The sequence below is a fragment of the Heloderma suspectum genome, chromosome 1 (genome assembly GCF_057233095.1).
Source record: "Heloderma suspectum isolate Gila_16-S chromosome 1, 16-S_ref, whole genome shotgun sequence".
NCBI lineage: Eukaryota > Metazoa > Chordata > Lepidosauria > Squamata > Helodermatidae > Heloderma > Heloderma suspectum.
This window is the reverse complement of record NC_139458.1, coordinates 94958405-94984911: the sequence shown is the minus strand read 5'-3', so window position 1 is coordinate 94984911 and position 26507 is coordinate 94958405. Positions and strand designations below refer to the sequence as shown.

Sequence of the window (26507 nt, the reverse complement as noted above, 5' to 3'; positions counted from 1 at the left end):
CTGTAGCAAGCTCTGAAGGTGATTTTAACTTTATTGCTCTAGAATCAATTAAAATTATGTTTTTTAAAGAAGAAAATCTCTCCCTACGCATGGTCATCGGTATATGTGATCTCCCACAAAAGCAAAACATTTGGCTTATGTGGAATCCTGAAAAAATGGTACTTGTCAGTTGAAAGTCTAAGCAACATCTCTGGGTTCGGTCTTTACTTACTGGTATATCTAGATTTGCTCCAGCGTCGATCAACATTTGGACCATGGCTTCATCTCCAGCAGAACAGGCATACATGAGTGGAGTCATACCCTTTAAGAACAAAACATGTGGCCAGTTAACTCTTACTTTTATGTCCAACAGGAAAGCCCATTTAAGAACCTGTGGGTTTTAATTTCATATAGAGTACAGTTTCTGTACTCACATTTATTCACACACATTTTATGTATAACTGTATTATCCTTGTATAATATACTTTGGCATAATCCAGCCAAATTTATTTACTGAGGCTGTAATCCTATATCCACTTGCTTGTGGGTAAGCCTCACTGAACTCAATGGTAACTAACCATTGGTTGGTTTCCTTCCACAAATGTAGGCACAAATACATGGGTTGGATCCTGATTTATGCTGGATCAACTGTGCTGATAAAAGTGGGTTTACCTGCCCCCTCCTTCCCATGGCAGCCCCTCCAGCCCCCTGAAAATGCTAAAGAGAGAGCCAGGAGACCCTGCTGAATGGGGTGAGCTGAATGGGGTGTGGGGGGGAGAAGGGAGATCCCCCAAAATCTGGCAGGGAGACCTTCTGCAATCAGAGCCTTCCCCCAATCAGAGCCCTTCCTTTTGTAGAAGGCAGGTCCTCGATCCAACCTCATGTGTTGAGCCAGCCAAAGGTAAGAGTTTATAATGCCCACTGATTTCAACAGGACAGTTTCTCTAATCCAGAAAGATAAACATAGGATTGTACTGTATAGGATTGTACTGCAACTGTCCTGTTGAAATCAATGGGATTTATAAATGTCTACCTTTGCTGTATCATATTCAACATACATATTTGCCCCTACATTTGCAGGAATTAGAAATGTCTGTACACACAAAGTAGTGGTTTCCTACTGCAAGACACCGAAATGGAAGGGCAACACATCAGGGATGTAACAAATATAATATATGCCTGTAAACCAGGCATAACTAGATTATGAGTTGCATTACCCTGACATTTTAAACCATGGGGCTTCTTGAACGAAGAGCAGACAGAGGAGCTAGCAGAGTTCACTTTCATTCTCAGGCTAGTCAGGAGGACTAAACAAGAATGGTTAGGAGGATTGTGGAGGCCCACAGAATTGCAAGAGGAGCAAAAATCCAGTGGAAAATGGGTTGTTCCATTAGCACCCCAGGGCCCTCCATCAAAAAAGCAGGCGCTCATGCACACAAACACCCTGGTGTTGTGTGCAAGCTCTTCTCCCATCCAACACTGTGGGGGAGCCCAGTCCAGGAGGAGACTGATACGCAAAAGCTCTCGTAAGCATGTACAGCATTCTTTCTGGATTAGAGCTTCCTCTCGCCACCCAAAGACTTGGAAATTGACCTGACATGGAATTTAAGGAGTGTAGCAAGAATGTGTAGTGAATTTATCTACACAGAATCACTTAAGTACCGCACAAAGCCTGCAGTACTTTGCCTCCCCGTTTTATAGATACACCATAAAACACGTAGCATATGGACCACCAAGTCACGTCAACCAGGCCTGGCATCAGTGGTGGGCATAACTGAGCATCTGCTCCGGCACGCAACTAAGTGGAGCCCCTGAAGTGGCAACTCGGCACAGCCATTTTGCTTACCCTTGTGCACGTGTGTCCAAGTGCTGCATAAGGCTCTACGACCTCATAAGGATGCCAGCAGAGCTTAGCAGCCTGCTGATGTTCTTGTTCCAGCTGCGTGGCCCCATGTGAAAGACTGAATTGGTTGCTGCTGCCCATGCATTCTGCCCGCACTCTCCCTCTGAGACCAATATCCATCATGGGACGGCAGTGGGCAGCATCAGCTACAGCAAGGAGGAGAAGCAGCAGCATGTGCTGGATGCGCCCCACCTCATCTGATCTCGGAAGCTAAGCAGGGTTAGCCCTGGTTAGAACTTGGATGGGGGACCGCCTGGGAATCAAGCTTCCTGCACTGAGCAGGGGGTTGGACTCGATGGTCATGTAGGCCCCTTCCAACTCTATGATCTATGATCTCCTTCTACGTGCTCCCCATAGGTACTAAATGGTTGGAGTAAAGGAAGACCCCTGGTGCTCAAGGGCCCAGAAAACCCTGAGGCCCCGATTACTATGTCCTTAGTATAAACTTTATAGTATAAGGCTTCCCATGCTCCTTTTAGGAAGAGCATCACTTTGCATGAGCCAGAACATCCTTCCCCAGTGTGCTGCCCTCCAGGTTGGCGATACTGGCTGTGGATGATGGGAATTTTAGTCCAACACATCTGGAGGGTACCAGGGTGGGGAAAGCTAAGCTAAAACCTCTTCTACAACTTGAAAAGGTTGTGTCTGAGCTATCTTGATACGTGCTTTGCTCATTGATCTACCTATACTATATAACACTAGAATTCATTTTAGCTCAGGGATTTCTTTTCAGATTATTCTACACACCTGATCATCCATTGTATTAACCCCTTCAGGTCCCAATGCTTCTATAGCCTGGTTGATCAAATCAGTCCTTCCGCAGTTCAGCATTCGAAACCCCAGGTCCTGCTGGAATTTTTCAGTGGCAGCTTTAGCATCCATTCTCCGGAAGGAACTAAAGCAGCACTCAGGCCTGTTGAGGAGACATAGCCAAAATGTACAGCAGCAATTTTAACATGGTCATATTATTATATTAGTCACACTCCTGCATTTCAGCATGTCTTGATTTTGCCTTTAATCACACTTTATTAAGGGAGGAACTCGATATTATAAAAAAAACACCGAGCCACTGCCACTCTGTAGCACTCCCACCCACCGCTGTTCTCCCCATAATTAATCTGAGGCCTGGTCTATATATGACTTTACTGAGGCCTGAAGTGGTAGAATGGACTACAGTACTTCAGACTGCAGGCAGGGGGACCATATTTTTGAATGTTCCCCTAACTTATGTGAAAATTCCCTACAAATAGAAAACCAGCACAGCAGAGATCAGGTTTAGCTAGAATTTCTCTTTCCAAAGCACTAATATTTGCCAGCAACATAAAAAGAAATGGCATTAACCACCTGCAGTCAAAAGAGGTACAACTCAGTCTGCCACTTCGAGGTTCTACCACCTCATTTTGCTGCATGTGTAGACCAAACCTAACACAATGTGTGATGCAACCATTCTTTTGCATGCATGGCTAGAACATTTTTCTTTGTCTGAAAATTGGGTCCTTTAACTGAAATTAATGGGGCGGGATGTGTGTCTGTGTCATACAGGTGAGGAATGTCCATGAAGTTACTTGTGCTTTCACATCCCTAAGCAGCAGACTAGTTGCTTGTTCTTGATTTGTTCCATGTGTTTCCTTTTTGTTGTTGGCTGCATTACAGGGTGTTTGTAAAGCTGCCTGCTGGGGTTTGAGAGAATTGGCATGGAGGGTTGTTGTTAGGAAGAGGGGATTTGGAAACCCCACTGTGGGTTCTTTCTGCTCATGCAACAGGACCCGCCCTCGCTCTCCTCCCTGCCCGCAGCCCCCCCCCCCGCCAATCTGCTCCGGATGGTCCCTGAAACCTCCAGAGATTTGGCGGTGCATGGGGGAGGGGAAATCCATTCTGCTAGCAGTTTCCATTCTACTGGCAGACAGACAGCATTGGATCCAGCCCTGTGTGAGCACTTTTTAAATTCTAAATTTTCTATAAAAATTAAGGAAATTTGTTTCATAATATATAGCACTCTGTTAAATTCACAGTCCCTTTGGGATATTAATGTTCAACTAGGTGACTTGGAAGAAAGATATCTTGCCATAACTTTGGAGCAATTCATTTAGCTGAATACTTCAGGGAAATGATATTTCCCTACAGTGTGTTTCACCTAGCAGTCTTACAGTATAGTAAAAACCATCTTTGCAAAACATTTGTGCTTATGATGAATACAAAATCTTTTACTAGATTTACAAACTGATACACTAGAGGATGTTTAACCAGGTCAATAGCTTATCAACAGCCACACAGGTACTCAGCAGCCGTCTCTGGTTGAAAGTTATTTGAAAAATTCCTTCTTTCATGCATAAGACAATTATAATCAGTAATAATGCAAAGTAAGCAGTAATAAACGGTGAAATTAATCTCATCATCAAAATAACTGTCTACAAATATTTAGATTTCTGAATGGGTAAAGATCAGTATGGAGTTGTATGATAACAGAACAGCTGCCAATGGCTGGAAAAACCACTAGAACATAAATAGTGACTGAAACACAGATGAAAGCTAGTGCTGGCTAGTTACTATAAGTTTATATACCGTCTATATTGGAAGGAATACTCTGCTATAGTTCTAAAGACTCTTATATTCATGGCATACAACAGCTCCTTTGAATGTGATAGGATTCTCATATGGAAAACAAGATAATTGGCTCCCCGTGAACATAGTTCGTGGAGAAAAATTAAATCTCTTAATCCTTCATGATTTGTTTACAGGCCGCATGAAACTGGCATATCACTGTACTGTAGCCTGCGCCTGTGGTTATGGTGTAAAGAGACGTTTTGGGTGTTCATAATTCATTTTGCTCCAATTTGCAATGAATTATGTTTGTTTAATTATACTTGACTTTTTAATATTAAAAATAAAACTTTATACTGTATGTGTTCAGTCGTTCCGTCGTGTCCGACTCTTTGTGACCCCATGGACCATAGCACGCCAGGCCTTCCTGTCCTGCACTCTCTCCCCAAGTGTGCTCAAGTCCATATTCATTGCATCGGTGATGCTATCTAGCCATCTCATCCTTTGCCGTCCCCTTCTCCTTTTGCCTTCAATCTTTCCCAGCATCAGGGTCTTTTCCAGGGAGTTTTCTCTTCGCATGAGGTGGCCAAAGTATTTGAGCTTCAGCTTCAGTATCTGTCCTTCCAATGAGCACTCAGGGTTGATTTCCTTTAGGATTGACTGATTTGACCTCCTTGCAGTCCAGGGGACTCGTAAGAGTCTTCTCCAGCACCACAGTTCGAAAGCATCAATTCTTCGGCACTCAGCCTTCCTTATAGTCCAGCTCTCACAGCCATACGTTGCTACTGGGAAAACCATAGCTTTGATTATACGGACCTTTGTCAGCAAAGTGATGTCTCTGCTTCTTACTATGCTGTCTAGGTTTGCATTAGCTTTCCTCCCAAGGGACAAGCATCTTTTAATTTCATGGCTACAGTCACTGTCTGCGGTGATCTTGGAGCCCAAGAAAATAAAATCTGTCACTGCTTCCATTTCTTCCCCTTCTGTATGCCAGGAAGTGATGAGGCCAGATGCCATGATTTTAGTTTTTTTAATGTTGCATTTCAAACCAGCTTTTACACTCTCCACTTTCACCCTCAACAAGAGGCTCTTGAGATCCTCTTCGCTTTGTGCCATTAGGGTGGTATCATCTGCGTATCTGAGGTTGTTGATAATTCTCCCGGCAATCTTAATTCCGACCTGTCATTCCTCCAACCCAGCGTTTCTCATTATGTACTTTGCATATAAATTAAATAAGTAGGGCGACAATATACAGCCTTGTTGTACTCCTTTCCCAATTTTGAACCAATCGGTTGTTCCATGTCCAGTTCTTACTGTTGCTTCTTGTCCCTCGTACAGGTTTCTCAGGAGACAGGTAAGGTGGTCTGGTACTCCCATCTCTTTAAGAATTTGCCAGTTTGTTGTGATCTACACAATCAGAGGCTTTAGCATAGTCAATGAAGCAGAAATAGACGTTTTTCTGGAATTCTCTTGCTTTCTCCATGATCCAGAGAATGTTGGCGATTTGATCTCTAGTTCCTGTTATAAAAGATAGCCTAATTCTTTTTTTAAAGGTTTATGGACATAAATAAACCCCCAACTTTGAATTATACTGAAAACTGTTGTTATTCGTGGAATCTGTGTGTCAAGAGCTTTCCAATGAAGTGTGTTTCATGAGAATTGGTCAATGGGAAGGCAGTCTGAAAGGGATGACCAACTATGCTATTTTCCACATGGAAGATTTTCCTCTGTAAGGATTTTGTCATGTTTGCCAAGGCCCTTTATGGCAAAGGATGTCTCTGAAGTTTAGGCATCAGCACACCAATGAAAACGTTGTACTCCAGAGAGCCTTCTGGCACAAAGAGCCAGAGGTGGCCCACGGCCTCAGGGCAACAGCCACTTGCCTGCCAGAGCCCCTAACTGTGCTGTCTGCTGAGAGACGCCTCCCCCAGTTCCAGCAACAGAAAAGTAACTTATTTACCCTCACTGGGAGTGCTTGCATTCTAGTTAGAAACTGGCAGTGGCTCCTGCCATGTGATAGCTTCTGCATGCATGCGCTTTCCTCGTCCAGCGTGCATATGGCTGCTCTGCTCCTTCTCAGTGCATTTCAATGGAGGCAAAGTGTCCAGGAGGAGCGCTGTGCATGATTTTCATATCTGGCCCTGATCAAGTTCCCCAGAACCAATCAGGACCAAACCACTTGTTTCTGAAGAGGCTCTTTAGGATGCCCACAGCCACAGTCATCCTGTTTTGTTGGCTGTCTTTTTTTGCATCCTGCTTGGGTTCTTTGACTCAGAGAGGCCTGCGGTCAGCACAGAGGACTTCAGAGAAAACAGAGGGAAGCAGCCACTGCCTGTAGGTGTATTGTTTAACTTCATAACTTGCTCTGCTTTGTGAATTTTAATTGGATGTGGAGGTGGCTGGGAGCTCCAGGCAATTTTTAAATTTTATTTTATAAATTTAAAATTATTTTTACTTTTTCGGGTTTTTTAACCTGGTGTCCAGAGGGCTTGGGAGTGTTTGTGAGGTGTGTAGGAGTGTCCCATGAACTCCCGGGGGGGGGGGGGGAGAGAATGTGTGTGTAATCAATTTTTTCCTATTGCCCTCCCTTTGTTTTCCTGATTGCCTTTTCTGTGCAATGGAGGTTGCTGCCAGAGGATCCAAAGGAGTGGCCTGATGGTGTTCTGTGGATCTCCCTTACCCCCCTGCTGCTTTGCACTAATGAAGTTAAAATCGCATGCCTCAGTTTTCCCTTCCTGTGAAATGGCTTGCTGGCAAAGTGGGGAAATGTGAGTGTAAGGGAGTGCTTTTGCGTTGTATGGCTCAGCCCCCCTGCCCTGAAACCTTTGCTTTCTGCTCATGATCTTAAAATTAACTTGCAGGCCTCAATTTGCCCTTTCTGTGCAATGGGGTTCCTGCTGCGAAGCAAGAAATGTGGGCTCAAAGGAGTGCTTTTGTGTTTTATGGGTTAGGGACACCCTCCCAAATCTTTGCTTTGCGCTCATGATCTTTAAGTTAAATTGCCTCAGCTTGACCTTCCTATGCAATGCATTCCTGATGTGGAGCAGACCTCTTGGCTCTGCTATTGTGATCCATTGGCTTAGCCTTTGTATCCTTGGACAAATCACGGTCTTCCTGTGCGCATATATAACATTCATTTGATGCCTACAGACCTCACAGGAGTGCTCTGTGATTCAAGTCAGTAGTGTCTTTAAATGGTTTTGGATTGAGTATTAACAGCACACCACATACTTTAGCTGCCGAGGTTCACAGTCCAATCCAGGTAAGAGCAGCCTAGCGGTCTGCCTTATATCATCACTGTCCACTGTTAAACTGCGCCGGTGCTCAGCATAAGTTATAGCTACTCGCATCCATTCCATCAGCGGGGGCAGAAGCATGAAGGGCCTGTGGAAAGAAAGGAGAGATCTATTATACCTTATACTAGGCCAAAAATATTTCAAAGTGTCCTAGAGAGGAAAGTTCGTCATCCTATTCTCTTTAGAAATTTCTTCTTGAAATCCCAGCGTTGACATCAAACTTGAAAATAAGCTGACGGCAATGAGGCCTACTTTCAAGTGAATGTGTTGAGGACTGAAGTGTCTTACTCTTTAGCGTAGATCAGCAGCCTGAATGTTTGAAGGATAGGAAGAATTACATTGGGGATAAAAGATTTCAGCACTCCTGCAGATACACCAAGGGGCCTACTTTATAGAAAAACACCCTACCTAGCAAGGTATGATGTGTCATCCATAGTTTGGAATCATGTTTACAGGGAACTGAGGTGGGAATGATTTTTTGCTGGAAAATGGGAGTCCTTGTTTAAAGTTTTGCCATGGCCGTGAGGTTGGTATGTGGCTTAGGTGAGCTACTATTGTCAAAGCTGTTTTTCTTCTGAAATAGCTGGCTTCCCTTACAGTACTGTTGTAAACATTACAGACACAATGTCTGTGAAGCTCTTTCATATTTTACTTATATAAATTGTTGTTGTTGCTGTTGTTGCTTTGTGGTCTGATGTACAAATAAACCAAACTGAATATTGGGATTGAAAGAGTATTTGCCCATTGCAAAGGATGCAGTGTGTTTCTCTGAGGTATGCACACAGCCAAGTAGAATACCATCAGTAAGGGACTGTCAGAGGAGGAAGGCAGGTTTTGTTCTTACAAAGCTGTCCTCAAGTGCAGCATTTTATTTTTCCATTCATCCATTCTAGGAAATAATTTACCTACATGCAAGAATGTACAGGACACCATTAGGATGAGAACTAAACCTGATTTCTGATTCTCCAGCTGTTGAGAATCAAGACTTCGAGCATCTCTACACCAGCCTAAAATCCCGCAATTAACACAGGGCTTTCTGCTTCCGTTTTAAATGCAGGATCATAATAGACTCCCTTTACACACCCTTTCTCCTCCCACCCTTTCCCCCCTTATCTGAGTCTTCCATATGTTTCATTATACAGCCGCTAGACGGCACTGTGGTCTAGCTCCTGTTATTGCAGGTTTTCCTCTTTCCAGGAGAGAACTCAAGCGGAACTCAAATGCTGTAATTTTATAGCTCACTATCTCCAATCTTTAAAAAAATGGAATAAAGGTCATTTAGTGCAGGAGACGTCCTGGAGGTTAGCAACATCATCTAAAGGACCTGCAAGCTTCCATGAGTAACCAATCTCAATAGCAGGATAAAAGCTCCATGTGAAGAAGCCCTTCTTCTATTTACATCGTCCCTCTTAGGTTCTGTTTCTTGCTCTTACTAAAGTGGGACAAAATTGTAGAAACTTGCACATCATCTATTATTATTAATATTATTATTACTACTACTACTGCAGAGTATCAGAACTATTAACACCAACATTAATTTGTTTTGCTCCACCACAAAAATGGCAGCTACCCTTGCTAATAGGCTTACAAACACAAAGTATAAAGGGAAAAAAATATATTCCCAAATCCAATTGAGTTTGTTTTATGCTAGAAAAATGTGTTTCTCTTTTGAACAATTGAGCTGTTGGGCTAAGAAGACAGAATTCTTCCTTTCAAGTTCAAATCAGGAAAAAACCACAGATAATAATAATAATATATAATAATAATAGATGAGATGAATAAATATATATAATAATAATAGATGAGATAGAGGGATATAAAACTGAGTTGGGTATTAAGAAAAGCAGCTGACATCATGAAAGGCATTTTCAGATTGATGCATTGGGAGGGGGGCAAAGAGTTGGAAAGACAAATCCTGCTAGAAATCATTGCTAATAATAGGATTTGCGAGTGGGGCTCCTTTTCCAGGCTTTCAACATGTACACTTTCAACTCTGCTCATCAAAAGTGTAACATCTGTTTCCATTTTGCCGCGAGAAAGGTGTGTTTTGCATAGACCACCTCAGCCTATAAAAAACAAAGTGCACTGTTTCCTCTGTGTACATTTTAATCCTGTGTATGGCTATCTAGTTAACCTTCCTAATCCAGAAAGAAATGTTTCCCACAGAGCATTCCCAGCCATTTTGTCCATTTTATTACCATTGCGTTTCAAACAAAAATACTATCTATGCATTTATAGTTGTCTATCCACAAGGAGATGGACTGTGGCCATCTTCTTTCCCAATCTGGTGCTCTCCAGATGTGTCAGACTACTGGCTGGAAATGATGGGAGTTGTACTCTGACACATCTGGAGGAAAACGTCTGAGTGTGGATGGTGGGGCAGTGGCAGCAACCCATACACCTATCTTGTCCAAAGCACTGCTTGGTATAAAAACGTCAAGAGTCTCCTTTGTAACTTATCAATTGATTTTAAAACTAGTATCCCATCCTTAGGCCAACAAAGGGCACTCAAGGTGGATTGTAAAATAACAAATGCTTTGTCGGAATGTACACAGCTTGAGAGGTGAGCCCACTGGAAAAGTGTTCTCACTCTGTTGTGTACATATGTACAACTTTCTCTTTAGGCTCAACATCAGGAAAAGAACAACCAGCTCTTCCTGTTTCTGGAGAAGCCAGCCATGGGGAGCCGATCAGCTTACCCATATGTCATCACTAGGTCACTTCATCCCCCCTCCACAGAGGTTAAAAAGCTTCTTCTTTTTTAACAGATAAGGTGCTGAACAACATTCACAGTATGCTTTAAAGAGCTTTTCTTTAAGGTGACAGCTTGCCTGAAGCGGGAGAAGGGATGGCCAAGTCATGAATGGGTGTTTGAGTCACTGATTAGAATGTCTGCTAACAGGGTTGAAGCCAAGTGTGAACTGCGTAAGTAAAAGAAGCAGCAAACCTCACTTTCAAGGTATTTATTTATTTATTTTCTTAATCTCCCATCTGGCTGGTACCTGGCCACTCTGGGCGATGTAGAACAACACAACAATCAAAAACATTAAAATTATGCATTAAAACATCATGTTCTAAAAATACCCTAACCCACCCCAAATGCCTGCCTGAACAACCAAGTTTTCAGTGCGTGGCGGAAGCTCATCAAAGAGGGGGCATGGCGGAGGTAACTAGGGAGGGAGTTCCACAGAGTGGGGGCCACCACAGAGAAGGCCTTCTCCCTCATCCTCACCAGCCTAGCTGTCCTTGCTGATGGGACAGAGAGAAGGCCATCCGAGGCTGATCTTGTTCAGCGGCCTGTCTGGTATTGTTGGAGGCGCTCCTTGAGGTAGGCTGGGCCAGAACCGTATAGGGTTTTAAAGGTCAAAGCCGACACCTTGAATTTGGCCTGGAAAACAACTGGTAGCCAGTGCAACTCCTTCAGCCCCGGAGTGATGTGATCACGCCGGCAGCTGCCTTTAATCAGGCGAGCCGCGGCGTTCTGCACCAGCTGCAGCTTCCGAACTGTCTTCAAGGGTAACCCTACGTAGAGTGCATTACAGTGGTATGCCCATGCCCAGTCTAAGAGTCACCTTAAGACAAGCTGAAAGAGTGAAACAAGCTAAAATGCAAGTAAAAAGTAGAAGTTCTTTCTGGTTACAGGGCATTTAGCCATTCCAGGGGAGCCCCCTTTTTTACATCAGATATAAAGATGATCTTTCAGAGGGCAGAAAGAGAACCTATAGTGAATCTGGGTGCTCCCCCCACAAACATTTAATCAGTATTCTGACAGCTCAGCTCTTTGGCATCTCCTCCTAACAGATCAGGAAGAAAGGGCTCTTTTGTTTTTTTGTTTTAATGAAAAGGTAGCAATCCAACATACTAACACAAAAAAATACTATTCTAAAACGTCCATTTGGAATGATCTTTCCCCTGCCTTTTCATGCTATAGAACCAAACTGATAGGTGGGAAGCAGCTGACTTGCAAATACAAATATCTCTTGGGACCAAATTGGATCTCCCAATATGTTTTTAAAAGGTTCATTCATTCCTGAGTTGTATACCCTGCCCGTCAATGACCAATCAGCATTCTCAAAGGCAGCTTACAAAAGAGTTAAAAAAAACAGCAATAAATATTACAAAACAGCACAGGATGAAACTCCAATCAATTAAAAAAAATGGTATCAGCTTAAAAGAATAAAAACTGTAAAAGTTGGCAAAAAAAAAAAACCTGGGAAAATCAGAAGGTCTTCACCTGGCACTGAAATTATTGCTGCTCTGAAGCACATTCCACAAGTGGGGTGCCGCCACCGAAAAGGCTCTACCCTTGTTGTCACCCGCCTTATTTCCAATGGGAGGGGCACCTGGAGAATGTAGATCTCAGTGCATGGACAGACTTGTATGGGAAAAAATGGTGCAGCAGATGCCAGGGTCCTAAGCCATGCAGGCCTTTAAAGATAAGCACCAGCACTCTGAACTGAGCCTGGAAGGGAACAGGCAGCCAAAGAAGTTAAGCAGCTGCAGGGTGGGGCTGGGAATTGGCTCATGGCCAATCAGAATCTTCGCCCGCAGTGTCTGGAATGTTATTTAAAAAGACAGGTAACTCACTACATTGGGCCTGTCTTTTGCCCCAGCAAGGTTATGAGCAGCAGAGGTGTGTGTGTGAGAGAGAGAGAGAGAGAATTTCAATTGGGAAAACAACAAGGCAGAAACGGTTAGAACACCATGCCCCAGTACTGCTGTCTCACCTGAATTCCCCCACCCCAATGAATGATTTTAAGGATTAAAAAAGACATTTGGAGATCTGATCATGTGTAGCCCTCAAGTACTGCATGCAGAATTGAGATGGTCCTGTATGTGACTGAAACAGAGCCTGTTCTGATGTGAAAATAACCACAGTGAAATACTCCTCAAATGGTAACACAGCGCGCGCGCACACCCACACCCCGATCACTGACAGTTAAGGAGCAACGTTTAAACGTTTCTGCCAATTACTGTCTTCTGAGTGGGTCCTTTTTAGATTTAAATGAAAATGGAGTACCCTAGCCGCTCACAGTCTGATTTCAAAAGAACTGTCCCATAACTCATCTTTTGTCATGGTGCTGGAGATGGAGTCTAAGTGAGGTGAATACTGGTCAGTACCAGCTAGGAGGAAATGTTGAGCCTGGCCAGTGGATTCCTTTGCAGCACTTAATTCCTGAACAGCAGAAACTGCTCAGTCGGGGGGGGGGGGGAGAGCCATAGATACGACGTCCTGAGTGGAAATTCCAACGCTGTAAAGGTTGTCAGGTACCAGAATTGCAAAGAGCAGCCGCATGTGGCAGCTGAGACTGAATAGGAAGCATTGAATGGGTGGGAAGTACTGACTGGAGTTGAGTAAATCTCAGCGCTCAGAGAAAAGCTTGCTTACTCTCTGAGTAAGCAGAGAATATGTTGCATATCCCCCCGCCGCCCCTTTAGACTATGCATTATCTTTTCTGTAGATTTGACAGTACAGAACAACAGGAGAGGAACTTCTCCCTTTAGCACCATCGTGACACTGTCTTGATCCAGCACCTGTAGGTGGTGTCCTTAGTAGTCCCATTTTAAAAAAATCAAATGACAGCTTCTGGCCACCTCCTAATGTCACTCCTAACGGTAACATTTTAAAAAAATCTTGTAGGTGCTAGAAAAGACAGGCTGTGTGTGTGTTCAAAGAAAAAATGCTTCTAAAATATAATAAGACAATGTTCCTGATTTTGTTTGTTTGTTTGTTGCATTTTATCCTGCCTTTTTTCCTCTTGCAAGGAACCCAAGACAGCTAATATGGTCCTCTTTCTCTCCATTTTATCATCACAACAACCCTGCGAGGTAGGTTAGGCTGACAGGCAGGGACTGGCCCAAAGTCACCCAGTGAGCTCCATGGCCAAGTAGGGACTAGGACCCAGGTCTCCCAAGTCCCAGTCCAACACTCTAGCCCTTATATCACACTGGCTCTCTATGGATGGGATATTGCTCTGTGGGATCGGGTAGTTGTGCATTAGTGTCTTCTTTAAAGGCCTAAGATGTAATAGGTTAGGGTATTTTAGAAAATGTTTTTATTGTAGAATTTTATTGTTTTAAACTGTTTTTATTGTATGTTGTACATCGCCCAGAGTGGCTGGGTGACCAGCCAGATGGGCAATTAATAAATTTAATAATAAAATAAATAAATAATAAATAGCAGGCGATAAGTGGAGATGCACACATCCTTCCCTCACTAAAAAAGTCAATGAGAACTGGTCTAGGCATGAAATATTGTTTGAAGTGCTACGGAAACCTGCAATCCCAGGACATGGAAACAATGAGTGTTCATAGCACAGGTAATGACAGCTCTATGGTATTACTTCCAAGTCTCTGGAAAGTTATACTCTTAGCCTTATTAGTTAATCAGCAACTCTCTGTTCACCAGCTATGCACTGCTAAAGAAGAAGCGGATAAAGGAGAAGAGAACCTGTTCAGTTTCCATTGAATTTATATTACTTCTTAGTAATACGACTGCTTCGGCTATTGGGCAGCATCAAAATAAAAAAATAAATAACATTTAGCATTCAAGAAATTCAGTTACTATATTTATTTGTTTATACTGCCCAATAGCTGCAGCTCTGTCAGCAGTTCACAGTTTATATATGAATACTGGGCTTGATTCAGAGAGAGTTAAACATCCTTAAAGGTGCAATCTTATGCACGTTTAGATGGGGAAAAGTTCTACAACGCCCCACCCCCCATTCTGGGCACTGTAGGACATTTTGTCCATCTAAACATGCATAATATTGTGCCCTAAATTATTTTGGCACACCAGGAAGCACTGGAAGTGATGTTCTTATACTTTCCTGCCTTCTGAAGATTTGTGTGCAGTGTCCAGTATTTTGCATCAAAATTCTTCCAAGTGCCAGTTCCATACCATATCTAGTGTCCTGTTCATTTTTATTTTTTCTAATTTCTCTACCAGTTATACAGGAGGAGGACAAAATGTTAAGACAAACATGGGTATGGCAGAACGTAAGAAATACCATCTCCAAATATTCATAATTGAATCAGGGAGTCAGGTGCTATAAATCATGAAATTAAAAAGTAATGCTCTCTTGCATCCACTTCCCCCGTGTGCATACGTTGTTTAAGTACAGCTAAAGCTTTGAAATGTGGCATGTACATAAATAATAGGATGCATATCATAGCATTCTAACCTGCAGTAAGTCCTCGTGCGATTTATGGAGGTATTGAGGTACATGTGTGTGCGTGCGTGCAAGATATGGTATACCGTTTGAACCAAAAGTCAGCAGAGACCTCGAAGCAGAAAAAATATCAGCTCTCTAAAATAAAAATATGGGTCTCTATTTTCATCACTGAAAAAACAAAACAAAACATTTTTCCCATTCTGGGATACAAAACCTATTGCACCACTCTAGGAAACTGCTGCAGGTACCCATTGCTGATGTGCCCATTGAATTCCCCTTGCCACGAGCAGGGGAGCGGAACCTCCAGCCTGGGGGTCAAATCCAGCCCTCCAGGGTTCCCCAGGTGGCAATGCTCCCTTCCCTTGGCCCCACCTCTTTTCCTCCAACCACTGATTGGTGGTTTCCCAGATTCTGTGCAGGTTTAGTTACTGGTAGTATGAGCTTTAAGCTAAAATATGCTGGGGGGGGTGTTCGTGTTGTATTTTGGGCCGCACGCCTTTTGCTTTTAGACACACCACTTTTGTCTTCAGCCCTGCCCACTCCTGGAATGAGGCCCCAAGAGTTTCTTCGACATGGAATTCTGCCCTTGGGCTGCCTTACACTTGCTCTGCTTTGTAGGGGTGGAACTACAGGGATGCTGGAGAAATTCGAGAAAATGAGCTCGGACTTCTAAGAATCCGACCTGCAGAACCCGCTGCGGAACAACCCCTTCAGGCCGCGCGGAGTCCGTGGACTTTTGGATGATTTTTTTACTTTCCCGAAATTTATGCACATATATTTGTAGGAAAATATGCAAATTTCTGCTGAGGAAATGTTGAATGGAATGGGGGACAATACACTAAATGTTATGTACCAAGATAAATTATGTAAATCTTTACGCAAATACATATGTAATTATTTGCATATTTTTCTGCACGGAAAAAATATTCGCATCCATCTGTGGGCGGACAACGGAACAAAAGGCACCTGACAATCTGCGAAACACAGACAGAGCGGATTTTACACAGTCTATACATCCCTATCATCTACACTGAAATAAACAGGGTGGTAGTTACATGTATATGTTTGTAATGTATTGCTTCCAATTTAATTTTGAAAGGTATATTGGAGAATACTGTAAATGGAGTACTATCTGAACAGAAATTACTGAAAGCTTCTAAAGCTGCAGTCCTATGCATGCTTACTAAGGGTATATGAATCAGTTAACTCAGTGGGACCTACTTCTGAGTAAATATGCTTAGAATCAGGCAATATTACACAACTAAAATAAAATGAAGAGAATCGAGAACCAGTACCTTAAAAATTCTTAGGCCTTTTTATTAATGTATCACTAAAAGTTTCCAGCGAGGCAGACGTAATTCAGATCTAGGCCTACCAGGAACACAATTTTTCCAAGAACAATTGTCAAAAAACAAAACAAAATGAATTTCTAATAAGCACCAGACAGTCTGAGAAGAAGAAAAATAACATTTCGGGGAAGATGGCTAATCAGCACTGCGGCACTGCGATGAAATTATGTCTGAAGTATTTGACTGATGTTGCATTTACACACAATCTGTTGTCACTGCACATGCAGACTTTGTGTAACTCAATTCCCATTTGAAGTTGATGCCAGTGTTTTCTTAGAAGAATGCTAAATTAGGGTGTGTGTATTTTCTCCAGTGGATAACTAACTGTAGTCTGTGAAAGGCTCCAGAGATCATTTTGCCTGTAACGTTGCAATTGAACACCACCACCCCCGCCCCCACTAATATTTGCAATACATGGGAAGCACTCTATTCCTGAAGCCCTGCAGTGTGGTACAAGAAGCATCCACTGAAGCCTGAAGTTAAAAACACACCTAGATATAGTTCTACTTCATTTTATCTTGGTCCCATTGTCTCTCACAAGATAAATTGATTTATGATACCTCATTATTTATATTCACTGTAGAGCTACCTGAGTTTAATTCCTTATTAGCCCTGCGTGTGCCTACGTAATCCTTTTTGCCTGGAGAACGTCACTGTCTCTGTGTGTGAGGAAAGAGCAGGAAAGTGTGTGTGTCTGAAAATTGGTGGAGGGCAGATCTAACACACATTTACTTGCAAGTAAGTCACACTGAATTTAATGGGGCTTAGTCCCATGTGTGTGCACACGGGATTGCAGTATAATCTTTGATTCTTGGAGACTTAACAAGTCTAGGATTGCATCTGTGTAGCCTGCTCCTATGCATCTTTACACAGAACTCAGTGGGACATGCTCTGAAGAAAATGTGCAAATTGGAGCTGTATAGAAGCATGTCTACTTAGAATTAAGTCCCAGAGAGTTTGATTGGCCTTACACCTTAGTAACTGTGCACAAGATTGCAGCCTTCATTTTTCAGTTGTGGGTAATTAATGCAGACCACTTGCCTCTTTTAGCATTACTTTACTTCACTGAACAGGCATTACATTACAGTCTGTTCAGATTAATTCTATGATTGTCACTAGTCACTGGGAAACTGTTGTGCAAGTTGTTGCGCAAAGTGCATTGCACAACATGTTGCATGAGGAATTCCACAAGGTGTTATATAACTCATTACTTCATTAAACAAGGTATTGCTTGCGCAAGTTGTGCTAGTTTTGATAGTGATTGTGCAACTACTAGCAGAACATTGTCAACTCTTGTAACTTTTCCACTAGCATAACACTGAATCTCACTCAATGGTTTGGGCCCTGCCTACGTGCCTTCCTGTGAGAACAGTTAGGTTGGTTGGCATGAGGGAGTGGGCCTTTTAGGCAGTGGCCCAGATTTGTGAAACTGAGTTCTGGAAGCACCTGAGGACACTGCGGTCCTTTAAATGGGCTCTAAAGACCATTTGTTTTACCATTTGTTGTTCAGTCGTTCAGTCGTGTCCGACTCTTCGTGACCCCATGGACCATAGCACGCCAGGCCTTCCTGTCCTGCGCTCTCTCCCGGAGTGTGCTCAAGTTCATATTCATTGCATCGGTGATGCTATCTAGCCATCTCATCCTCTGCCGTCCCCTTCTCCTTTTGTCTTCAGTCTTTCCCAGCATCAGGGTCTTTTCCAGAGAGTTTTCTCTTCGCATAAGGTGGCCAAAATATTGGAGCTTCAGCTTCAGTATCTGTCCTTCCAATGAGCACTCAGGGTTGATTTCCTTTAGGATTGACTGATTTGACCTCCTTGCAGTCCAGGGGACTCGTAAGAGTCTTCTCCAGCACCACAGTTCGAAAGCATCAATTCTTCGGCGCTCAGCCTTCCTTATAGTCCAGCTCTCACAGCCATACATTACTACTGGGAAAACCATAGCTTTGATTAGACGGACCTTTGTCGGCAAGACGATGTCTCTGCTTCTTACTATGCTGTCTAGGTTTGCCATAGCTTTCCTCCCAAGGAGCAAGCGTCTTTTAATTTCATGGCTACAGTCACCGTCTGCGGTGATCTTGGAGCCCAAGAAAGTAAAATCTGTCACTGCTTCCATTTCTTCCCCTTCTATATGCCAGGAACTGATAGGGCCAGACGTTACCTGTTTTAGTATTATTGCTGGCTTATTAGCTATTAATCTTATTACTAAGGTGCGTTATGGTTTTAACATTTCTTGTTGTTTATATGTTGTCAAATTGTATGTTGGAAGCCACCTTTTTCTTCAAAGGCACCCTACACATATTTACAATCAAATAGTAAATAAATAACAACATGCTAGTGCATTGCTTGCTTTCTGTCGCCCTGCCAAACCTGATAATAATTGATCCTGAATATGTTTGAGGAGCAGCTATTCCATCATAAACACAACCATAGGCTGTGGAAGTAATTATATTAAAATAGTTAACTTCTTTCTTTTTTAAAAAATAAGCTATTATAAACAGTTTGGAACAGAATGCTTCAGCGTAAATGAATACAATATGCAGTTAGGTGGAGAAAAGCCTCCACCCATGTGTAATAACTGGGGGCACTCAGGCAGCAATCCTTGGTGTAAGAACAGGGGTGTTACAAATGCACAAGGAAGTATTCCTTTTTCATTTACAAAACGGTGATGGCTATGTAAAGGAAATATTATTACCTCCATTCAGAAGACAAGGGAATTCTTGAAATGGGAGGATACGTGTTTATCCAAGGTAATCCACAAGTATGTGGATCACAGCTGGGAAGAAGAATTTGTGCTTCGTGTTACATGAGATTCCTCTTTCCCAAATACAAGGTTACAAGCTGCCCTCCGGGAGCTTAGGAGAAACTAGGTAAGTGTGATGGTTACAGAAATGGTACTAGAATAATACTATTTAAAAGTCAAGATGGTGATAACTTTCTGTTTTCAAGGTGAGGTAAAAGCACAGAACCTCATCTTTCAGTTACTTTCTTCCAGTAAAAATGTTAAACTGACAAGAGAATGTTCCTCCTCATTTCCTCCCTCATGATCAAGAAATAAGGAATGTTCCATAGATGGGCAACTATGTTTAGAGGGATTTGTTTGACACAAAGCAGTTATCCTTTTAAAACTAATTCAGATGTAAGACTGTTGGAAGAAAACAAAACACTTTGGGGTGGCTCCAATAGGTATGCAATCAGAAAGACATATTATTTAATTAACTATTGGAACCTGGTGACTGTAATTTACTCTAATAGGAAATGATATGATAACGTCAAGTGGTGGGAGGTAGTGATTGCAAAAAATCACACAGCTCTGAATCTTAAGTCTTTGCCTATAGTTTTCACACAGCAGAAATGATACATCAGGAGATTCTCTTAGGTTCAAACAGTTTAAATAAGTAATCAGCATGTGCCCAATCATGCAACCCTATTTGGCTTTTACATGGTTACTAGTACTGATTTATAACAGCTTGTTAGCCAGGAATTTGTGAACCGAGAACTACCGGAAGTACAAGCGGGGTTTCGAAGAGGCAGAGGAACTGAAGATCAAATCGCCAACATTCGCTGGATCATTCCCCTGGCATATAGAAGGGGAAGAAATGGAAGCAGTGACAGATTTTATTTTCTTGGGCTCCAAGATCACCGCAGACGGTGACTGTAGCCATGAAATTAAAAGACGCTTGCTCCTTGGGAGGAAAGCTATGGCAAACCTAGACAGCATAGTAAGAAGCAGAGACATCACTTTGCTGACAAAGGTCCGTATAATCAAAGCTATGGTTTTCCCAGTAGCAACGTATGGCTGTGAGAGCTGGACTTTAAGGAAGGCTGAGCACCTTGATGATTTCCAACTGTGGTGCTGGAGAAAACTCTTACGAGTCCCCTGGCCTGCAAGGAGGTCAAATCAGTCCATCCTAAAGGAAATCAACCCTGACTGCTCATTGGAAGGACAGATACTGAAACTGAAGCTCAAATATTTTGGCCACCTAATGCGAAGAGAAAACTCCCTGGAAAAGACCCTGATGCTGGAAAAGATTGAAGGCAAAGGGAGAAGGGGACGGCAGAGGATGAGATGGCTAGATAGCATCACCGATGCAATGAATATGAACTTGAGCACGCTCCAGGAGAGAGTGGAGGACAGGAAGGCCTGGCGTGCTATGGTCCATGGGGTCACGAAAAGTCGGACACGACTTAACGACTGAACAACAACAACCCCTGAACCCAAGTTTCAAAACAGGCAAATCCAGAGTTTAAAGGAGCCAGTCACATCTAGTATTATATGTAACCAAGTATTCTTCAGTTTGCATGCTGACAGAGCCCCTGTACTTTTAACAGTGTTACATTTATGGCTGTGGAACCCAATTTGGGGAAGTCCTTCCTTAGAGAGAATGGTCTGGCACCTACCTTGCTCTCTTTTAGGCACCAGCCAAATACGTTTTATTCTCCTAGATCTTTTAGGTATTTTAGAATTAATCCTGCTGTTTTTAATTATCATTTTGTTGGCTTACTGTTGGTTTTATGTTAAGTGATTGTATAATATGCTCTTCATTGTAAACTGCCCTTGGATTATTTTGATGAAGGGCAATATAGACATCTTTTAAATAAATAATATATTCTCCCATATGGAACTACTTGGATATATCCAATCAAATATTAGCCTTCTTTAAAAAGCTTCTTTATTTCATCATTGTCTATTTAGAAACGTATGAGGAATCATGAAATCCCCCCATCAACTTGATTATACTAGAAGCAGATTATTTAAATTTGTATTCCCTGTTTTAAAATTATGTGTCAATGCTGACAAGTCTATGTAATTATATGCCAGATTTGTAGGCATAGTTTCAGATAATGGCATCTATATCTGCCAAAGGAAGTTGATATACTCAGAGATGTGTGTGATGTTACACACTCTGCACGTGACAGAAATAAGTGCCTTTGATCTGATTGGTGCTGTAATCATAAGCACAGTTATTTGGATATTGACTAATTGGAGTTACTTCAACATACATTTATTTGGACTGCTGGTCGCCTTCTATAGATGTCTTGAATTAATTGTGAATCATGCTGAATGACACCTAACATCATCAGTACTGTTGCTGATATCAGTAGTGCTACTTTCCCTCTATTGCTGTTTCTGGGTCTTGTTCAAACGTGTGGCAGGAGGAGGAGAAAGCCCGAGGAATGTTCTTTCTACACAAGGAAAAATGTGCATCTCACTGTAGAGGTTATAAACCTGTGCTTCCCCCAGCTTTTGCAAGAGACTTAGAAGCAGTGATGGTAACATCGTCAACTGACCTGAAAAGCCACCCCCAGCCTAGCCTGCTCCTGTGCTTTTAAAAGCTTGATTTGCAGTAGATGAAACATTAAAGGCAAAGGAGCCAGAACCAGCTAAAAAGGGGGCAGCCCTGTACACAGCAGGAGAAGAGGACTTATTTCTATGAAGAGACTGTTTCCCATGGACAGAATGTGAAGGAAAAGTTGAATGATGTGCTTGCACCCATTAACTTTGAAAGTGATCTTACCCAGGTTCATGGTCACAGGGCTTCTTCACATGGAGCTCTTATCCTGCTATTGAGACGGCTCTCTCATGGACGTTTGTAGGCTCTTTAGATGACACTGTGAACCTCCTGGGCGTCTCCTGCCATTTCCCCCAGCCTATCCTGTGTTTTCCACAAACACAAAAAATGTGGTATTTTTTCCAGCCCATGGAACAGGAGCACCATGTCCTCCTCGTGAAATTCTCCAACAGCAGAAGAAACCGCTGTGTCTGGGTGGTTGTGGGCTTTTGTTTTCGGTTGTTGTGTGTGTGGTCAGGATGATGAAGGCATGGAGGATGGGCTGCGGGGTGTGTTGCACCCGGGAGATCCTGAGAAGGGATCCTCTTGGCAAGGAGGGAAGAACAGGCAGGAGGGTTCCTTGCATGAAAGGAGACCAAGCAGATTTGACAGGTGCGAGGGCAAGGATCACCCGCCAACTGCGCTCTCTCCGTGCATGCCATGTAAATGCTTGAGTACATTTCTCGATTGGAGGGGGAAGAGGGTAAAATGCCTCCCTGCAATGAAGGGAGACAGATCTGATCCTCCGCTCCCAGCTCAGAATCAACATCCTCCGCAGGATTAATTCTAAAATACCTAAAAGATCTAGGAGAATAAAACGTATTTGGCTGGTGCCTAAAGGAGCGCAAGGTAGGTGCCAGACCATTCTCTCTAAGGAAGGACTTCCCCAAATTGGGTTCCACAGCCATAAATGTAACACTGTTAAAAGTACAGGGGCTCTTTGTCAGCATGCAAACTGAAGAATATTTGGCTATATATAATACTAGATGTGACTGGCTCCTTTAAACTCTGGATTTGCCTGTTTTGAAACTTGGGTTCAGGGGTTGTTGTTATTCAGTTGTTCAGTCATGTCCGACTCTTCGTGACCCCATGGACCATAGCACGCCAGGCCTTCCTGTCCTCCGCTCTCTCCTGGAGCGTGCTCAAGTTCTTATTCATTGCATCGGTGATGCTATCTAGCCATCTCATCTTCTGCCGTCCCCTTCTCCTTTTGCCTTCAATCTTGCCCAGCATCAGGGTCTTTTCCAGGGAGTTTTCTCTTCGCATTAGGTGGCCAAAATTTTTGAGCTTCAGTTTCAGTATCTGTCCTTCCAATGAGCAGTCAGGGTTGATTTCCTTTAGGATTGACTGATTGGACCTCCTTGCAGTCCAGGGGACTCGTAAGAGTTTTCTCCAGCACCACAGTTGGAAATCATCAATTCTTCGGCGCTCAGCCTTCCTTATAGTCCAGCTCTCACAGCCATACGTTACTACTGGGAAAACCATAGCTTTGATTAGACGGACCTTTGTCAGCAAGGTGATGTCCCTGCTTCTTACTATGCTGTCTAGGTTTGCCATAGCTTTCCTCCCAAGGAGCAAGCGTCTTTTAATTTCATGGCTACAGTCACCGTCTGCAGTGATCTTGGAGCCCAAGAAAATAAAATCTGTCACTGCTTCCATTTCTTCCCCTTCTATATGGCAGGAAGTGATGGGGCCAAATGCCATGATCTTCATTTTTTTAATGTTGAGTTTCAAACCAGCTTTTGCACTCTCCTCTTTCACCCTCAACAAGAGGCTCTTTAGATCCTCTTCGCTTTCTGCCATTAGGGTGGTATCGTCTGCGTATCTGAGGTTGTTGATAATTCTCCCGGCAATCTTAATTCTAACCTATGATTCATCCAACCCGGCGTTTCTCATGATGTACTCTGCATAGAAGTTAAATAAGCAGGGTGACAATATGCAGCCTTGTTGTACTCCTTTCCCAATTTTGAACCAATCGGTTGTTCCATGTCTGGTTCTTACTGTTGCTTCTTGACCCTCGTACAGGTTTTTCAGGAGACAGGTGAGGTGGTCTGGTAAGTCCTAACCTACCTACCCATTTACCTACCCCTTCTAAACCCTTCTCCCCAAACCCTACTCACTCGATGTACATTCCCTGAATCCCTAAACCTCATCTAACCATTAAACTGTCAGTTCTTTCTCTCTTTCTCCCACACTCTTTTTTCTCTTTCCCTCTTCCTTCCCATGCAGCATGCTGCCAGGGAAGGGATAGTTTGCTCTTGCCGGAAGTCTGAATTGACTGCATGCAGAGGGTCTTTGAGGGCCACATGAAGTTATGCGGAGGGCCACCAATGGCCCTGGCAGTTTGCCCAACCTTGCCTTAGACCTCTTTTGGGCCTTAGCTCTGTGGAAGTACAAGACGTCTTATGCTTAAACAAGAAGATGCAAGAAATTCTCACATCACTTTAAAATCTGGAACGTTAAAAGCAACTCCCAGATTAGTATAGAATCAGCTCCATCGATTCTGCATAGTGGTTTGCAGCCATCTCACACACAGCCTCGTTACAACAAAGACTGACACATTCTGAGGGCCCCTGGTGAACCAAAACCAGAACAAGGTCTCTCTTGTTCAAGCTCACCGGCCCCTCTGTATTCATTGAAGTCTTTTTCACATTGCTCACAGTTTTTCCAGCCTACAGTCAGTTTCCTCCAAGTTGGCAACTTTTGAATTTTTATTTCTAGTCGGATGGCCTGCTCCCCCTCAGCCCTGAAATAAAATGCTTACTGGCTTTCATCAAGGAAACCTAATGGGGTACTAAGTTGGACCACCTCCATGCTTACATGTTGTTTATTTTATTTCCTTGCTGTCGTTCAGAATAAAATACTACACATCAGCAAATTTTAGGCATTTTGTAAATTGTGGTGCTTTGACAAACGGGCAGCTCATAAAGGTCTGCCAACGTAGATTTCAGTGTCAGTGTGTTTTCTCTCTGGTATTTCAATAAATGAACTCAGGATCTCTGAATGTAGAACTGAATGACACTAACATTAGTGATGGAAAAGAAACAGAACAGACATTCATTGGTGTATCCACACCCTTATTTGCTTTCCATATATGAAAGTATGTTATCAGTTATTGGATCTCCATGAAACCCAAGAGATGCTGGAGCACATGCATATGAATTAGGCCAATATGTGTTCTGTAATGACAATATCTCAAAAGTGCTGATTCCCTCAGGTAGCTGGAGATTTGTTGCAATGTGAAAGAGGCTTGCTCACATTTTAATACACAGGTGTGGCATTCCACAGGTTGCAAAACACCTTTCCAGGTGAACACAATCTCCACTGCCAGACAGAATTCTACCTCCGCCTTTAAATGGCCCTGTATTCAGAGTGTGTTGCATATCTATTCCAGCAAAAGGTGAGGCAACTGCTTCTTAGGAGATTCAGGGCAGATAGAAGGAAGTCATTCTTCACACAGCACATAGTTAAACTATGGAATGTTCTACCACAAGCTGTTGTGATGGCCACCAATTTGGATGGCTTTAAAAAGGGATTACAAAAATTTGTGGATAATAAGGCTATTAGTCCTAATGGCTATATATTACCTCCAGTAACAGAGATGGTGTGCCTACATGCACCAGTTGCTGAAGAACATTAGTGGGAGTGTACTATTGCACTCATGTCCTACTTGTGCATTTCCCACAGGCAGCTTGTTGGCCACTGTGTGGAAGCTGGACTAGACAGGCCTTTGGTCTGCTCCAGCATGTTTCTTATGTCCTTATTAGCTCACTTGCGAAAGCCAGTGTGGTGCTGTTGATACAATGCTGGACTTGGGAAATCCACCTTTAAATCCTCATTAAGCCATTAAGCTCAGTGGGTGGCCTTGGGCCAGGCACTAAATTAGTTCACATGGTGATGTGAGGCATGGATACACTGGGAAAAAAAACATGTATGTTGCTGTGAGCTCTCTTGGGAAAAGGGTCAAATAAATAAATTTATAGCAATTGAGAGTTCACCTATTCATGCAGACAAGGTGTTTGGCCAAGTGCGGTCGACCACCTATGTGCTCGACCCTTGGCAGTCATGACTTACTACATCTAACAGGGAGCCGGTGTACAGCTGGGAGATTCTCTTGAGAGTTGGAATCATGCTGGCCCCTTTAAAGGAGGCCATTATTAGGCCACTCCTGAAAAAGCCTAACATGGACCTGGAAAATGCTAACAACTATAGGCTGGTTGCGAATATCTCTTTCCTGGGCAAGGTGCTTACATTGGTTGCCAGCCAACTCCAGGCACTCTTGAATGAAACTGATTATCTAAATCCATTTCAATCAGGCTTCAGGCCTGGTTTTGGAATGGAAACTGCCTTGATCACCCTGTGGGTTGACCTTTGCTGAGAGAGGGACAGGAGGAGTGCAACCCTGTTGATTCTCTCAGACCTCTTGGCAGGTTTTGATACCATCGACCATGGAATCCATCTGGATAGGCTATCTGGGCTGGGAGTCAGAGGTGCTGCACTGCGGTGGCTCTGCTCCTACTTGGATAGTTGAGCCCACCCACGGTTAATAGTAGGGCTGGCTCCGCCTTTTTCTGATAATTTTGCTGTTTATGGAAATGGTTAGGGAAGATCCAGACCTCAAGATGAACTTAGTAGGCACTGCTGCACAATGTCTTTGAAAAGGAATTAGAATCAATAGAACATAATTGGTAACAGCACAAGCAAGCTTCAACACTACAATATAAATGGCTCCAACCAAAATGCTACCCCTTGTTTCCTGACTTACATTGTGAACCCCACAGTTTTTCCTTGGCCCTATTCCTAGAGTTTGTTATAACAGGATTCAGAAAGCCAGGTTCCAGTACTCCCATCTAGAAATACCTGCAGTTACCATGTATAGAGGATCCCTGGAGAACTAACTGGGTTGGGTGAAAGAGCTAACATTGGAGGTGGCCA

At 43.0% G+C, this 26507-nt stretch overlaps 1 protein-coding gene across 1 annotated transcript in view; it reads right to left on the bottom strand.

Annotated features, from left to right (window-relative positions):
- The window catches only part of ABTB2 (ankyrin repeat and BTB domain containing 2), a 210763-nt gene that overhangs the window by 28750 nt on the left and 155506 nt on the right, over positions 1–26507 (bottom strand). Inside the window, exons 4-6 of the mRNA XM_084851573.1 lie at positions 7655–7807; positions 2630–2795; positions 212–301 (exon numbers count right to left, since the gene is read on the bottom strand). Coding sequence (XP_084707699.1) covers positions 212–301; positions 2630–2795; positions 7655–7807 — 409 coding nt within the window. The remainder of the gene's footprint in view (positions 1–211; positions 302–2629; positions 2796–7654; positions 7808–26507) is intronic.